We start from the raw sequence: 16,723 nt of genomic DNA, 5'->3' as shown, positions 1-16,723 counted from the left end.
CTCTCAGTATTTTAGTAATTGGCGAAAATTATTAAGCAATACTTTATGTATGATTTATTTAGAATTTATGAATTGGTGACATTTAAAATTGTTGACATTCCAAAATTATGCATTCATCAAAATGTAAGCTGTGATTTTGGTTCTGTTTACCAGTATTCTATTCATTATTTATTTTAATGCTGTTAATAAGCAATTTAATTGTGATTAGTTTGAAGTACTTAATTTTATTATATTGTCGTGTGTTAACTTATATTTGTGATAAATCATGTTCAAGTTATATCAAATAAAGTGAGTGTTTTAAAATAGTCTTTTATTTTAGAATTAATGCTATCCATAATACTCTGAGATTATTTTTATTGATGAAGATAATATATAATTTAAAGGACAGTCCTCTTAGTACTTTTTAATAGTTTTTCTGATAAGAGCCATTCTTTGTTTATGAGCTTCAGTGACTGCCGCGCGTTTGTATGGACGCAATTCGTCGTTTCCAAAACCAGGAATCCACATATTCCATTGTCGCTCTGAAAATATAAAATAATATAATGAAACTATTGTAAAAAATAGAGTATGTAGTTACGGCTGGCGTTATATTACATCCAACATAAAACTTTAAGCTTCTGAGCTATTTTAATGAAAAAAGTGTGTAGCCGTAAAAAAATAATATATAAATTGTACCCCTACACGCGCCCGGTCTTTTCACGGGTACAATTTGCCAATAAAGAAAATGGGAGGTACGATTAGCAATTATTTATTAGTTTATATAAATATGTTTTAAATGAATAATATTAATGGGTAATACCAAAATTGAGTCGTAATTTTATACATAGAATAATTTCTATGTGTGTAAAACGAAAATCCTTTGCGTGGCTTAGAAAGTTTTACTAAAAAAAAGAGAAATTTGCTGTTCTATGTACAATCCATATGTTTTGACATCGAATATAAATTGTTTTATTTTATTATTTTTAATATAGAATGAGACTTTTTAAATAAAAAAATAGACATTTTGAATTTAAATTTCTTATATTTTTATTGGTATTATGCCATTTTCATACCGACATTTTTCGTAAATAATACTTCTGATGACATTCAAAATAAAAATGTGCCCTGGATGTGTGAATGATATTTTGTTTTATAAAAATAATTATGATACCTATGGCAATATTAATATACATAAATAAATAAAGAATATTATTATTGTTAATGTCTATTCATTTTGGAAAACTATTTGTTTAGATCTAATAATATATCCGCACAGAAGAAATACAAGTTCTGAGTACTGAGTACAGTTGGGACAATATATTTGAGGTTTTCTTTAAGTTAACACTTTTTTTTTTTCATTTTCATTTTTAATATTACATAAGTCAACAAAAGTTTACCTAGATGTAACTGTACATCTTTTAGCTCTACAGTTGCAGCATGTCTGTGTTTTGCGAGTGAACAAGCCGCATTTAATGTTGTATCAATAAAGTCATCTGCCAACTGGAGGAGCATCTCTTCAACTTCCTCATCTAATTGAACAGTGGGGTCCACCTCTCTTACTAGCTCTTGTAGTCGAGGTCTGCTAAGAAGCTGCAATTGAATAAAAAATAAAACATTTATATAGAATATATTAGAAAAATATAGAAGAACTATATATTATTACTAGGTAATTATCCCAGCTTCGCATGGGTAGATAAGAAGAAAAATGTATTTTAAAAAATAAAAACAAATACTCAGAACTTGTAAAATTTTTTTATTTCAGTGTTTTTTTCTTGATCCCCTAAACATAACTCTTTTTTAATATAGGTGGAAAAACGCCTTTACGTTTCTCACATGTAGTGAGGGTATATTGAGCTCCCCGGCACCTAGAACATTCACTGCACTGAACCCACCCGCTAAAAACTAGCGGTAATAATATCCTGGAACATTATTCACACAAGGTCATCTGATCCTAAACTAAGCAGAGCTTGTACTATGGAAACCAGACATCTGATATACTACATATACTATTTTTCTTTTGTAAATATGTACTTATATAGATAATTACACCGACTTAGCACAAACTGACACGTTCATGCACACAAATGTCTGTCCTGAGTGGGAATCGAACTAACAACCTTCAATGTGAAAGGCAAGTATCAACCAACCACACCAACCTTCTTATCTCATTGGGGGGCATCATGCGATCACTTGCACATACTACCTTGACCCTAAACATAACCTAACCTGTCTCACAGGGCAGGCAGTTATTACCTTATTAAGTCGAGTTATTGTACTATTAACTATTTTAAACATGAATAGGTATTAAGCTATCCACATTAAAACTGTTTTGCAAATTATTATTAAAAGTTTTAACCATCAAATTTCATATATTTTTTATACAGCATGGATTACTATAATTTTGGCAATATTTTATTTGAAAGAATTGCCATTTTATACCAGTGACAATCAACTTCAATATTTAAGAAATATTTAAAAATTTACAAAAAATGTTGATAAATTATACAATCAAAGTAGTTACATAGGGTCTGTCAACTGTTTGTTTTTTTATATCATTTATAATTTCTACTTAAAGAACCGTATAGTACATTCAAAATATTGTATTTACTTTATACCATCTTACCTGAGTAGTTTGATCACCACCACCTGTTTGATTTACTTTGCCGCTAACTTGTACCTGGGTACCCATTGGACTGTGCTGTGAAGGTGATCCTTGTATAGAAGTATTTTGTAACTGTGGGCTCTGAAGTGGATTGTTGACAAATTGTATTCCTTGAGTATTTATTGCACCTATTGTTGGCATGTTAGATGCTTGGCCCATGGAATTGTTAGACATTTTGTAGTGTTTTGACTAAAAATGCAATGACAAGTTACTGGTACGATAATGAAAACGCACACTAATAATTGTAGGTTTCAAAAAACGTTAGAAACGGTTTTTGTAGTCGTCTGTAAAATTAACAATATTGTTTAATTTATTGATCTGACAAAAATTAATTACTATATACGTGTTTTGAATATGGACATGATGAAATGTCACATCAATAGCTTAATACAATTGAAAAATGAAAATCGTAAATAATACTCTATATATACAATAATGAAAATATAAAATCAGTTTCGCCCTTTGACGTTTCGTATAGCAGTGTTGCCTTAACTACAAGTTAGTAAATGTTAAAGCGTATCAATAATAGAAATATGACATATAAAATTCGACACTTGATGTTGCTTTATTTCGAAATATTTTAAATTTCAAAGATTTTTATTAACACCTAAATAATTTTAATTAAACAACTGCTTATAGCAACATGCATGAACAAATTTATGCATGGACATTGCATAAATTTGTTCATTGTTGCTTAATTTAATTTGTAACAATCTCGAAACCTAAGAAATCATTACCTAAATATTATTATGTTTTGCGGCCCGCGACACTATGACTAACACGTGACTGTAGCCCCAATTAAGAAAAGGTTGAGTATCGCTGGTTTAGATATATCCCCATCTATTATCTTTTTTTTTTTTCAGCCTTTTGCCGTCCACGTCTGGACGAAAGCCTCCCCCATAGAACGCCAACCATCCCGATCTTGGGCAGTCCGCATCCATCCCGAACCTGCCACCTTTTTTAAATCGTCGGCCCATCTTGTCACAGGGCGTCCTACACTACGTTTGCCTAAGCGTGGTCTCCACTCCAACACGTGTCGGCTCCAACGGCCATCAATGCGCCTGGAGACATGACCAGCCCACTTCCACTTCAGCGAGCTAATTCTAAGCTATTCTTTCTATTCTATTCTATTATCTATTATATATAATTTAAATGTAACTGATCGTTGTCTTATATGGAAGATATATGAGTAAAATTATTATTGGGGGGTCTTTATCAACACAGTAGAACCCAAAACAATGACTATTAGAATTTTTGACTGTTTGTCTGTGCGTTCGTGCACGCCAATCTTAGGAACGGCTTGACTGATTTGGATGCGGTTTTCACTTATGTATTGTGGCAAACTTTACTTAAAATTTAGTGTTTGATTTATTTAAATCAATTGTCAATTGTATATCGCTCTATCGAGATACGGGTGCAACGAAAACCAATAAATACGAATATTGCACGAAAATAAAACTATTATATATACTGAAATATTAGTCTGCTCTTAGTGATTTATTTAAGTTGTACGCGGGTGAAACCGCGGGCGTAGTAGTCACAAATACGTTATAAACTAAACCCTAATATTACAAATTAGCTTAACAATGTATGTTTACACTATATTTAAAAAAAAAAACTTATGTGCTTGGTAACTTGTTAGTTAGTATTTAACTAATTTAAACTACGAAGGAAATTTTAAATCAAAATAAAACTGCTTTTAAATCTTTATAAATTGCTTTATTTAATCAATTTTATCTATCAACTGTTGCATATTTTCAAATTTATCTGGATGAATCATGTCATTTTTACAGTCTGATACAAATACTTTTAGTGTTGCTCGTAAATCCCAATCATGCGTTCGAAGGCGGCTGTAAAAAAATCAAATTATTATGTCATTAATTTATACTTACTGTATCATATAAAGATAAAAACACGAGTCTGTATCATAAGGCATAATTATTATCTTCTCTTCCTCTCGTATCGTATGTAACTTGCATTGTAATGCCGGAATTTAATCCGAATAATTTAAAGATTTTGACCCAATAGAATTACAATATATATTGAAATACAATAAAGATTTCCTGAGAGAAATTAACTGAAAAATAATTTATAACTTTCTTTATATAATTGAATAAAATATTGAATAATTTATACTAGTTAATGAAACTAGAATTTTGTTTATTTGAACGCGCTAATGATTACTGTACTGTACAGTACAGTAACAGTCTGTGAACGTCCCACTGCTAGGCTAAGGCCTCCTGTCCTTGTTTTGCGGAGAAGGTTTGGATCTTATTCCACCACGCTGCTCCAACGGGGGTTGGTGGCACACCACACATGTGGCAGAATTTCAGTGAAATTTGACACATGTAGGTTTCCTCACGATGTTTTCCATCACCGCCAAGCACGAGATGAATTATAACACAAATTAAGCACATGAAAATTCAGTGGTGCTTGCCCGGGTTTGAACCCACAATCACGTTTAGATTAACGCGTTCTAACCACTGGGCCATCTCAGCTAACGAACGAACGCGCTAATATCAGAATATTATTATACCAGTCCGATTGAAAATATTTTTACATTAGATAGCCATTTAATAAGAAAGGTATTATATATAGCCTATTCTAATCGTAAAAGAAGTAGATATTATAAACCTTATATTTACATATAGAATATGATAAGCAGCAAACATTGCTGCTTTATATGCTGCTCAGCCACAAGCTCTGCCTTATATGCTGCTGCTTTTAAAACACAACAGTATTCCACTTAACAATTTATCCATGTTTATTTTACTTCCTAAATTTCGATAACAACTTTTTCGCGAGTCCATAATAAATATCATAAATTATTTAAGGTCTCGAGAAATGATATCGCTTCAATTCAATAACAAAGTTTGTTTATTTGTTTTTATTATTCCTCTAGTGGTGGAAATAAGTTAAACGTAACATCGCGCTACGATACACGGGAAGCGGGCAAGAGCTGACGTTGGCGTTGTCAAGCCGTTCGGAACACTTAGTTTTAAACACAAAAACTTAGAAAGAATGAAATCTAAAGAATCCTTATGTATAATCAACTTACGCTTCAGCTTCTACTCTTTTTAATTGCGTATAATACATAAACGCTGCACAAATTATGTCTTTTTCGTCTTGTTCAGGATTAATAAGTTTCAACTGATTCAAATTCCTTATAGGATTCTGAAAATTTAAAAGAAAAAAAAGGTATTTAATTTCATACAGAAATATACCCATTTCTTATAGACAAATAAAATACGTGAATCGTAACTGAATTTTAAGAGTTGAAATGCAAAATTACGTAAATCATGTAATGCCTAGACAGTAGTCTTTTTTTCAAATTAGTCAACTGCGCAGGGCATATTATAGTGCACAAGTGTATGTGAAAACACAGGTGCACTCTCTATTCCCTAACTCTCATAATCCAAAGGGACGGACAATTCGACACGATCGAAAAGAGTTCAGGCGCAGGACCAAAGGCTTTACGTGCATTCCTAGGCACGGGAGTGTATACACATCGAACTTCCAGAATCCGGGCTGCTACTGAGAATTAACGAGAGAAAAACTCAATATATTTTTATTGGCCCGACCTGGGATTTCACCCCAGGACTTTCGGGTCTGCGGCATTACATGTAGCCAATAGACCAACGAGGCAGTCAATCTTAACTAAATATTAAATGCACATATAAATTAATATTCCAAAGTTCATGATTTCCTTTTAACATCGCAAGGAGAGCCGTCGGATAAAATTATTCCACGTGTTTACTATGATTAAGGCAGTAGCATAGATAACTAGATAGCTCCAACTTTAGTAGGAGATTTTACCTAGCCGAATATTTTCCTATTGTCAATCTAAGAGTCTCACCTTAAAACTGATTTTTACTATTTCCGGCGAAGCTAACGACACGCTAAACATTTCATGAGCAATATTATAAAATGACATTGTATGTACCGAGTGTACATGAAATATAAATGTTCTTCTAAATTGTAAAATTCGCTCTGGCGTTACGTTTGTGGCTTGCTCTTTGAAAACACCATCTATAATTAATATTAAACATTTTTGCTGAAACAAAATATAAATACTTTAAGTAAATAATTTTCAATTGTGTAATTTTTTATGTTGTTCTCAGTGCACATTCTTTCTTTTCTGTCAAAAATTGGTAGACAGACCGGCAAATGGACCACCTGCTGGTAAGTGGTCACCATCATATTTGGACTTTGGCCTTGTGAGAAATATTAAACATTCCTTACATTGCTATTGTGACACCCAACCAGGGACAAAGATGTTATGTCTCTTGAGTCTGTACACTGGCTCACTTACCATTTCAACTGGAACACAACAATACTATGTATCGCTAGTGGCGATAAAATATTCGATGGTGGTGCCTACCTAGATGGTCTTGCACTAAGCAAAAATATTAATATATATTAATTTTTATATTGATAAATAGTAATTAAATTAAACTAAATTAAATAATTGTTATACATACATCATGTTTCAAGACATCGATGCTGAAACTTGTTAGATCATGCGAAGACTTAGGCAGCTGCGCTAAAACTGTGACTATATCTGCGCGTTTCACGTACCGCCTTTTATTGTTCATCATTTTTTGTCTTTTTTCTTGATTTAACATATTTCTAGAATGTGCTGCGTACACCTCATTCTCTTCCGAGTCTGAAAAAGATATTTATTATTATTGCATTTATACAAAAAAAAAATCTTTTATGAGTTGTTTTAACCGCGCAAACCAGTTATTGCTATTGAGTATAGTATAGTGCATACCTAAAAAAGACGTAGAAAGCATCAGTTGCGCCATTGGTTCATAGAACAAGTCGAGTTTCCGTCGATTCGAATCGTAATGTGAAAAGTAAAGTGATACAAATTTCTCAACTAACATCTTCGTTTTCTTATCTGGTACTGCAAGGTAGTTTTTATAGAAGGGCACCATTAGGCCATGTTCATTTAGTTTTATTCCATCCTTACAATAAATAAAATATTAAAATGGATATGAATAGAACATATTTGTACTGAATACATAAAAACAAGAACTATTCCGAAATTGGAAAGTAACATAGTTACTGCAAGGAGAGGCTGTAAAGCCTTGGTCCTTTGCCTGATTACCGATTTAAAGGATAAATCATAAAAAAAAGTTGTAATGAATAAACAAGTATAGTGTATTAACACTGATAGATCACTTGAATTAATACTATATGTTAGTATCTCATTATGAAATATATATATCAATAATATCTAAATTTCACCTGTGCTATGTCAGTATAAGTCTTTGGAATAAATAAAAGAACTATAAATAGACTTACAAGTTCAGTTAATCTTGGAAACTTTTGAACTATCTGTTTTATGTATGTGATTGGGTCCAGATCTTCACACAATGGATTTCCCTCTACCCATAACTTTTCTATTTTACTACTAATCCTTTGCAGTTCGGCTAATGATGGAATCTAGCATGAGAATTAACTAAAAATATTATTTTGTAAGCATAATCGTACAAAACGTTAATTTAAAAAAATTCAACATACATTATTATTGCTCAGATTCATTCCTATTAGTTGTCCTTTGATGAAGAAATTTAATATATTTAGCGGGACTTGGCTGAAAAGTGATATATATTTTAATATGGTAACATAATGAATACATGTTGAAAAAATATTTTTAATAAAATCTAAAATTATAAATAGCATTTAATACAAAGTCATTTAGTTACCTTAAGTTATTGTTACTTAAATTTAATAATCTTGTGTCCCTCCCCATCCTTATCATAAGAATTTTGAAGTATGACAAAAGTGTCAAGTTATAAAAATTAACTTTCTTTTCCACAAATACTAAAAAATAAATATATTATTAGAAATTGCAAGAAAGTAATAAATTGATCAAAAAAAATCTAACATAATTAATATTATACCCGGATCATGGCAGAAATATGATAAATTCAATTCATTCATTTCATTGAATCTTGAGGCTACAACACCAGAAACAATATTGTCAATTGTAATGCTTCGTCCGAAAAGGTTATACGAGGTCTTATCATCAAAAAGTATGTCGATGTTGTACATGGTCCTGGCGTGTGGGAATACAAAGTCCAGTTTTATGATCTTTAAAACAAATGACAAGCTGCTGGTGTAGAATGTTGCAACAACATTTTGTGTTTCAAAGTCTACTGGGATAAATGATGCAACAAAATATTCACTTAATACTTCAAATAATTTTACATCACTCTCAGCCCAACGATATACCTGAAATATGTAAATAATAAATTTATTTAACTTTTTTAGACACTTCCATTTGAGGAAAAAGAATATTATATAAAACTAAAAATGAAAAGTCTACACAAATAAGAAGTCTACATAAATTAAGAAGTCATAAAAAACTGATATAAGCAAGTTAGATGATCATAGATGATGATCATAGGTGAGAAACAGGTGTTAAAAATGCCTATAATATACAGAAATATTAATTCAACATCACAATTTCTCTCACCATAATCTTATGATATGAATGTTCGGATACTTCATTTTCTGTAGTTAAGCAATTTTCAATATATTCAACTAAATGTTGCGTCGTTGAGGCTCGAGTCACCAAATGATGTTTATAAGTTCCTGATTGGTCCATTGTGCTTAATCTACCTAGGAAAAGCGTCTTATAATTTTTAGTACTTCCTCATTGTTGTTTTATTTAATAAATTAAAGATATTTTTTTAATTATAAAAGAAACTATTTGAAGTTTTCTATTCATAATAAAACATAAAAGCATGAATAATCGCTAAAACAATAGTTTTTTGTTAACATGTATTGTAACGAAATTGTTCAGGTTTATATATACACTAATAATTAAAGGGAAGAGTTATTCCCACAAATTATTCAAAACGTAGTGATTGTATAAGTACTCAATAGGTACCTTCTCACTGTTATTATTTGCTAAATGTCAATTGTCAACTAGCAGCGAAGACAGACAGACAAAAACAAATCTGTCTATGCTACGATGTCAACTTAAACTTGTATGTTTATAAATGTCTTTGTATTTATATTGCTAAAATCTTTGTATTTATTTAAAACTACGTTAAATTACAAAATATTATAGTACTAAAAGTACATATGATCTAAGGTTTGATACGCATTCTATAATACCCTGAACGTGATAGGAATTAATCGCTTTTATATATTCAGCATATAATATAGTGATTAACAAACATTACTCATACGGCTACCACTCGATAGAGGAGTATTGAATTTCTTATAAAAACTAAAAAGTTAGTTTATATTACAGATAGAAAACATAAATATATGAGTCAATGAACTTAATCGTTATTCGTACCGAACAACTGATTCTGACATGACAGTTGTCAAATAGTAATCATATTTAAAAAAAAATTGGTGTACATGTACAATATACATGAAAGATTAAACTGTAGGAAGAGTTAAGTCTAACTTAAGTTTAATTTTTGGATAATACAAAAAGGAAAAATAATGAGAACCACGTTGCTAAATCTTTGTAAAATTGCTTTATTTCTATTGATTTTAATGACACTGTTTGAACATGTTGTAGTAGCTTCTGACGCACCAAAGAAATTACAAATAGGTGTTAAAAAAAGGCCTGCGGAATGTCCTATAAAGAGCAGAAAAGGCGATCTCCTACATATGCATTACACAGTAAGAAATCCATCTTAATATTTTTAATAAAAAATTTGATGAAAATGTGTATCTAGTTGGAATGATTCCTCATTGATTGTCATATAGTATATTTATTTATAATTTATTGCAATCTAATTAATAAAACATATGATGCGGATTTTACTTTTACTTCTTTGTTAATTATAATTATTATTAAAGTTATCATACATGCAATAATTGCATGTATAAGACAGCTATAAGTCATCACACCTAAGCATGGAGATCATAAATATTTTGTATTCATATAAAAGTAAATTTAACAGTCTGGAGTATATTCCAACCACTTACACTTGGTTGAGTAATTTCTTATTTTTTAACATTTCTATCTACTTAAATACAAATAATATTGTGTTATATGATTAATATAAAATGTGTTTCATTTTTGTTTTTAGGGTATATTAGATGATGGTACGGAGTTTGATAGTTCCATTCCAAGAGGTAATCCCCTTACCTTCACTCTTGGTTCTGGCCAAGTTATTAAAGGTTGGGATCAAGGTCTGATGGGTATGTGTGAAGGAGAACAAAGGAAATTAGTCATTCCACCAGAATTAGCTTATGGAGAAGTTGGTGCTCCACCAAAAATACCAAAATCAGCAACTCTAACATTCCATGTTGATCTTGTAAAAATTGAAAGAAGAGATGAATTGTAAAATTTTTATATCAGTATGAAATATACATTTGATTTTTGAGATAGTTTGTTGTGTTATACTTGTACCATAGGAATTAACAAGCTTACTTTTTTAGTTCACTCTAACATTAAATTAATTTATTTCTACCAAATTTGATAGAAAAACTGGTATATCTTTAATATTTCTTGCTAAAACAAGTATAAGAATAATTATTTAATTAAAATGTGTAAACTGGAATTTTAACAATTATAACCAACTAATAACTCAGTTAATGCTTTATGAGATGGCTTGCATTAGTCAGTTTGCCATTATCAATCTCTAGTTAAGTGATTAAACACCCCTGTTCCCGTGGGGGAAACACATGATGAGCTTATCCAGCGTTAAAAAAGGGGTGTTCTATGAGGTATCCTGTTATGTGTTCATATTTAAAACTCTTTTTTGGGAATTTGTACAATTGTCTCTTAAAAGAAACACATGTAGTTTGTTAAAGAAAGCTCATGGCGTTTAAAAATGAAAATACCATCACTTGATTGTATAGTACAAACTAGTCTTTATTTTGGTATAAATAACAAAACCTATAAACATATTTTAGCACATATATGATATATCTGAAAAATTAAAGTTTTGGACCTATATACCTAAATAAATCAACTGGACTTAAGATTTTTTTCCTTTTTTTTTATTTCTAAGAATTTAACAAAACAAGTTAACTTCTATAACTGTATTCTTATAATCAAATTAATAGAAAAATCAAAATGACGATTTTCATTTCATCTCCGCATCACTCACTCCAAGGTCTTCTGGAATCCATTATTCACCTGAAGAAACTCCTTAAACAATCCTGATTTTAACATAAGTCTAAAATATCATTACTAATGATAGCAATTTGCCAGAAAAAAAGTTTTACTTGGATTCGTAACTTTACTTCCAGACTAATTAATTTAAACAATAATTTTGAAATGCCAAAAGAGATGATGAAATTGAACGATTTTAATGAAATTAAACGATTTTTATTTTTCATTCAGTGACCAGAAATCGAACCCCGGCCCTTCTACGTCTTGTACAAGCACGCTGACCGTTGAGCTATTATTTCAATCTCAATATATTATAGTTTTTTTGATATTTCAGTTATAGCCACGCTTGGAGTTTATATTTGGTTTAGTTTGATGGTTGGGTTCGAGGCTTAATATAAACTGTACAGTCGTGCGTTTTTTAAGGAAAAAGAAGTTGAATAATAGACACCCTAAATAACCCCCTGAACATCTTGATTCCCTCCAAATAATGTCAGAAAAAAACGATCAACAAGGTTACAAGCTGCAGTATCATTATCCAAGATCTTGTAATTTCAATTAAATGCTTTTTTGGTAAAAGTTATGGATTTAGAGATTTATAGTACTTATGGATTTTTAGAATGGAAAATATGTTAAATTTGATTTTATCTTATTTTCAAAAACCCATTTAGGGATTTCGTAACAAAAACTTGACTTAATATCGATATAGAAAAAAACGGACGATCAGCCAGGGCCACTAGCGTAAAAAATCCTTAGATAGGATTAAGGATTTTTCGAATTGCAGCGTGATCATTATTCTATTTTATTTTATTTCTTCATCAATACGCAGGCGGAAATGAAAATTGAAAACGAAACGAATTTTCGAAAAATATAAAATAAATATTTGTTAATAAGAAAGGTTACTCTTTTATCCGAATTTTGAAAAAAATACTAACGCTAAGGCTGTATGATACTTTGCCTTTTCCAAAAGAATAAAGCAAAAAAAAATATACCTATTTGACGTTGACATTGACATATATAACCGAAGTATCTGTATTTCAGTAAAAATAAAAAATCAATTGTCGGCAAAGTTTAAATTTGGAGCATATATGTGACGTCAGCTTAAGTGCTTTTAACAAACTACATTTATCCGTGAAGTTAACATGGTTAAGATATTATTTCTCCACCCTGATTTAGGCATTGGAGGGGCCGAACGTTTAGTATTAGATGCCGCATTGGCCTTCAAAAGCAAAGGCCACGACGTCGCTTTTTACACAAATCATCATGATCCTACGCACTGTTTCGCTGAAACCAAAGATGGTACCTTTCCAGTGACTGTAATTGGTGATTGGATACCACGTTCTATATTCGGTAGATTCAAAGCAGCGTTTGCTTACGCTCGTATGATGTTCGCCGCTGTTTATTTAGCTTGGTATGTAATTCCAGTAGAAGAGCCGACGTTAATTTTTTGTGATCTAATATCATTATGCATTCCATTTTTAAAATTAGCAAGAGGGCCTTTTAGAGTAGTATTTTACTGTCATCATCCAGACAAACTTCTTACTACTGAAGGGGGTCTGCTGAAAAAGTTGTATAGAGCTCCATTGAATTGGTTGGAAGAATTAACTACAGCTTGTGCAGATAAAGTTCTAGTGAACAGTAAATACACAGCCAGAGTATACCAAGATGCATTTCAGAAAATCAAAGATGTCCCCGATATTTGTTATCCATCAATAAATACAGAATTCTTTAAGAGTACTGTACCGAAATGCTTAAAAGAGATTGTGCCAGTCGGAGGTGACAAGTTCACTTTCCTCTCAATAAATAGATATGAAAGAAAAAAGAATTTAAAGCTAGCTTTACAATCATTAGCGGAATTAAAACATATTATTGATGAGTCAGACTGGGAAAGAGTTCATTTAATAATGGCTGGTGGTTTTGATCCTATTAATTTGGAAAATATAGAACATTTTATGGAACTCACTGACTTAGCTGCTGAACTTGACCTAGTGGACAAAGTAACATTCATGAAATCTCCCAAAGATGTAGAGAAAGTATCCCTCTTATATAATTGTAAGGCATTAATATATACACCTTCTAATGAACATTTTGGAATAGTACCTTTAGAAGCTATGTATTATAGCAAACCAGTCATTGCTGTGAATAGCGGAGGTCCAACAGAGACAATTGTGAATGATGTTACAGGATTCCTTTGCGAGCCAAACTGTCAATCATTTGCTGATGCCATGAGTATGTTGATTGTAAATCCAGAATTATGTGAAAAGCTCGGTGAGGCAGGCAGGAAAAGGTTTGAAACTAAATTCTCTTTTGAAGCTTTCACCAATCAGCTGGATGGTATATTAACAAGAGAAAGGCAACTCATTTCCGAGGCAAGAGCTATAGAATATGAACGAAAGCATAAATAACATGATGCTAACACTCCAACAATATTTGACATTGTTTGAGTGTTGTATTTAATTTGTGATCTCCAATTATGACTATTACTAGTAGAAAAATGATTATTATCTAATTCCAAAAATCTAGATCAAAAATTTAATAATCTTGTATAATATTTTTTTATAAATCGATAAAAAAATAAAAATCATGTAGCATTTATCTTCTTTAAATATTGAAAATAATGGCTAAATAAAAAGTAAGTTAAATAAAATATATCAGTGTTTAACAGTTTTGTAAGAGATAATAAAATAAAGTGTTTCTCAGTAGTAGAGATTAGAGGATTCATGAAGATAAAACACATATGTTTTGAAAGAATTTCCTTCCTGTTGAATACTATATTTTGTGTTTTTTTTTCATTAAAATATATTTGTTGTATTGCTGTAATGTTACATAGATATGTTTGTTATTATATAAGGATTTAATGTATAAACAAATTATCTGTCTTGCTAAAAGTCCTGTCTTTTATGTTGTTTTATAAACACCTGTACTATTCTTATTGCCTAATTCAATTAATTCAAATCTTTCCCTAATAACTATATTTTATACAAAAATATAAAGAACATATTTTTATTTGTGAAATGTGAATATTAATAAATATTATTGAATATTAATATTTAGATTTATAATTAAAAAAATGATAGATGAATTAAAAATATTTTAATATGCCAATGTTAGCTTTGTAAGGTTAATTTTATTTAAGTTAAAATATTATTCTATATTTTTAATAATTAAGATATAAGCTGGATTTTATATTTGATATTATGTTGATTTCAATTTAAAAATTTCATTTCTATCTTGTACTTTACACTTTCTTCTTCTTTGTTGCACTCTGCATTCTACTATAAGGCTCGTTACTAACTTACATAATGGATACTATACTTATGCAGATCTTGCTATTTACTAATTTAAACAAAGGGTGAACATTTTTGGTTGTAGTAACTTACAAACAACCAATAATCACCATTCTCTATTTTTATTGTTACATGTTAAATAGTTGTTTAAATTTTTTTATATTTAATCAACTACTATGGCTACTTTGTAACTCTAATATGCTACTTTTATTTCTTGTACTTCAATAAATAATCATACTTTGTTGTCGTTGAATATATGTTAAAAAATTAATGTCGTTTCTGTGTCTTGTTTGAATTATTCACAATCGTGTAATTTTATTTACTCCCTTACAACGAGTATCCGTAAAAACATAAAAGAATTATTCATCTCGACCTTAATCAAACTTATCTGAAAACAATTTACATGCATAATCAATAATCTAAAAAATTAAAAACAATGCATTCATTACATTAATGTCGATTATCAATATTACTTATAGTATAAACGTAACTGATCGCTGTCTGTACATGGAAGAAATATGAGTAAAACTATTATCGGGGGCCTTTATCAATGCAAAAGAACCCAAAACAATGATTGTTAAAAATTTTGTCTGTGTGCGCATTTGTGCGCACAAATCTTAGGAACGGCTTAACTGATTTGGGTGCGGTTTTCACTAATGTATTATAGCAAACATCACTCAAAGTTTAATGTTTGTTTTATTTCAATAGGTTCATAAATTATAAAGAATCATTTCGAACATTTATTCGTTAAAAATGCTATAAAATGTTCAGTTGAATTAGCTGAAACTTTAGCTACCTATAAATGATAGTCTGTAGAATGATGATGATTGAAAGTTTATAGGAACAAAATAAAGTTAAAAAATAGTAAGTTTCAGAGACTTACATTCTTTCAATAAAAGTTGAGCTCAGTTGAATATGATCAATCTTATTTAATAGGGTTCAGCTTATGCTGGACATACGTCAGTTAAACGTGCCCACGCGTATATGAAGCGCGCCGACTGTCGCGCTGTTATATACAGCGGACACAGGTATGTCGGAGACACATCCTTCATCCTTCCATCCACGGAGGCGCTCCTTTAGCCTTTAGCTTCGGCGTTTAACTAGCTATTGCTGAGGAGAAATTGTGTAATGCAGTTTGCAAGAAGGTCTCACCGAACGCAATCTTGGTTTGGAGCGAGTTTCTCATGTACCAGGAGATCATACACATTTAGTTAGTTATATAGATTATAAACAGTAAGAAAAACTTAAAAGCTACATTGAGGCTGTCATATCTTCTATTATATATATAATAAAAATGCAACTGTTCCCTGTGTGTACATGGAAGATATATGAGTAAAACCGGTCTTTATCAACGGAGTAGAACTCAAAACCATGATTGTTAGAATTTTTGTCTGTTTGTGAGTGCATTTTCTGTGAAATTATCGTTTGTAGCCACAATAAAGCATAGGAAAAGACTTTCTGTAAAGTATGCTGGAATAGATTTAATGGAATGATGTTTTTCTCATGGCCAATCTTATGTTGCCCTATCTTAATCCGGGTGCAGTAAAAACCAATAAATACGAATATCCCACGAAAATAAACGTAAAAATGTTATATATACCGAAATATTATAACTCTGCACCTAGTGATTTTTTCAAATTAAACGCGGGTGATACCGCGCGCACAGCTAATATATATATTAAAAATGCAAATAATAAT

At 30.7% G+C, this 16,723-nt stretch overlaps 4 protein-coding genes across 4 annotated transcripts; 2 read left to right on the top strand and 2 right to left on the bottom strand.

Moving 5' to 3' along the window:
* Positions 1-293: 293 nt before the first annotated feature.
* Positions 294-3,093, bottom strand: LOC126776426 (transcription initiation factor TFIID subunit 12). The gene is made up of 3 exons (XM_050498942.1): positions 2,603-3,093; positions 1,377-1,569; positions 294-521 (listed from the first exon to the last, which is right to left on the bottom strand). Exons 1-3 carry the CDS (start codon positions 2,813-2,815, stop codon positions 394-396), a joined length of 534 nt encoding a protein of 177 aa, XP_050354899.1. The 5' UTR covers positions 2,816-3,093; the 3' UTR covers positions 294-393.
* Positions 3,094-4,347: 1,254 nt separating this feature from the next.
* On the bottom strand, positions 4,348-9,548 carry LOC126776345 (nuclear RNA export factor 2-like). The gene is made up of 10 exons (XM_050498803.1): positions 9,129-9,548; positions 8,554-8,884; positions 8,356-8,473; positions 8,171-8,243; positions 7,952-8,092; positions 7,416-7,611; positions 7,123-7,307; positions 6,498-6,695; positions 5,700-5,815; positions 4,348-4,491 (listed from the first exon to the last, which is right to left on the bottom strand). The coding sequence occupies exons 1-10, from the start codon at positions 9,258-9,260 to the stop codon at positions 4,365-4,367; spliced, it is 1,617 nt and encodes a 538-aa protein (XP_050354760.1). The 5' UTR covers positions 9,261-9,548; the 3' UTR covers positions 4,348-4,364.
* Positions 9,549-9,990: 442 nt separating this feature from the next.
* LOC126776434 (peptidyl-prolyl cis-trans isomerase FKBP2) lies at positions 9,991-11,011 on the top strand. The gene is made up of 2 exons (XM_050498951.1): positions 9,991-10,297; positions 10,711-11,011. The coding sequence occupies exons 1-2, from the start codon at positions 10,115-10,117 to the stop codon at positions 10,966-10,968; spliced, it is 441 nt and encodes a 146-aa protein (XP_050354908.1). The 5' UTR covers positions 9,991-10,114; the 3' UTR covers positions 10,969-11,011.
* A 1,745-nt stretch (positions 11,012-12,756) lies between these two features.
* On the top strand, positions 12,757-14,695 carry LOC126776365 (alpha-1,3/1,6-mannosyltransferase ALG2). The gene has a single exon (XM_050498830.1). It carries the CDS (start codon positions 12,881-12,883, stop codon positions 14,141-14,143), a length of 1,263 nt encoding a protein of 420 aa, XP_050354787.1. The 5' UTR covers positions 12,757-12,880; the 3' UTR covers positions 14,144-14,695.
* Positions 14,696-16,723: the final 2,028 nt, after the last annotated feature.

This window comes from Nymphalis io, chromosome 20 (genome assembly GCF_905147045.1).
Source record: "Nymphalis io chromosome 20, ilAglIoxx1.1, whole genome shotgun sequence".
Taxonomy (NCBI): domain Eukaryota; kingdom Metazoa; phylum Arthropoda; class Insecta; order Lepidoptera; family Nymphalidae; genus Nymphalis; species Nymphalis io.
The sequence above is the reverse complement of the archived record's forward strand: the minus strand, read 5'-3'. Positions and strand labels throughout refer to the sequence as shown.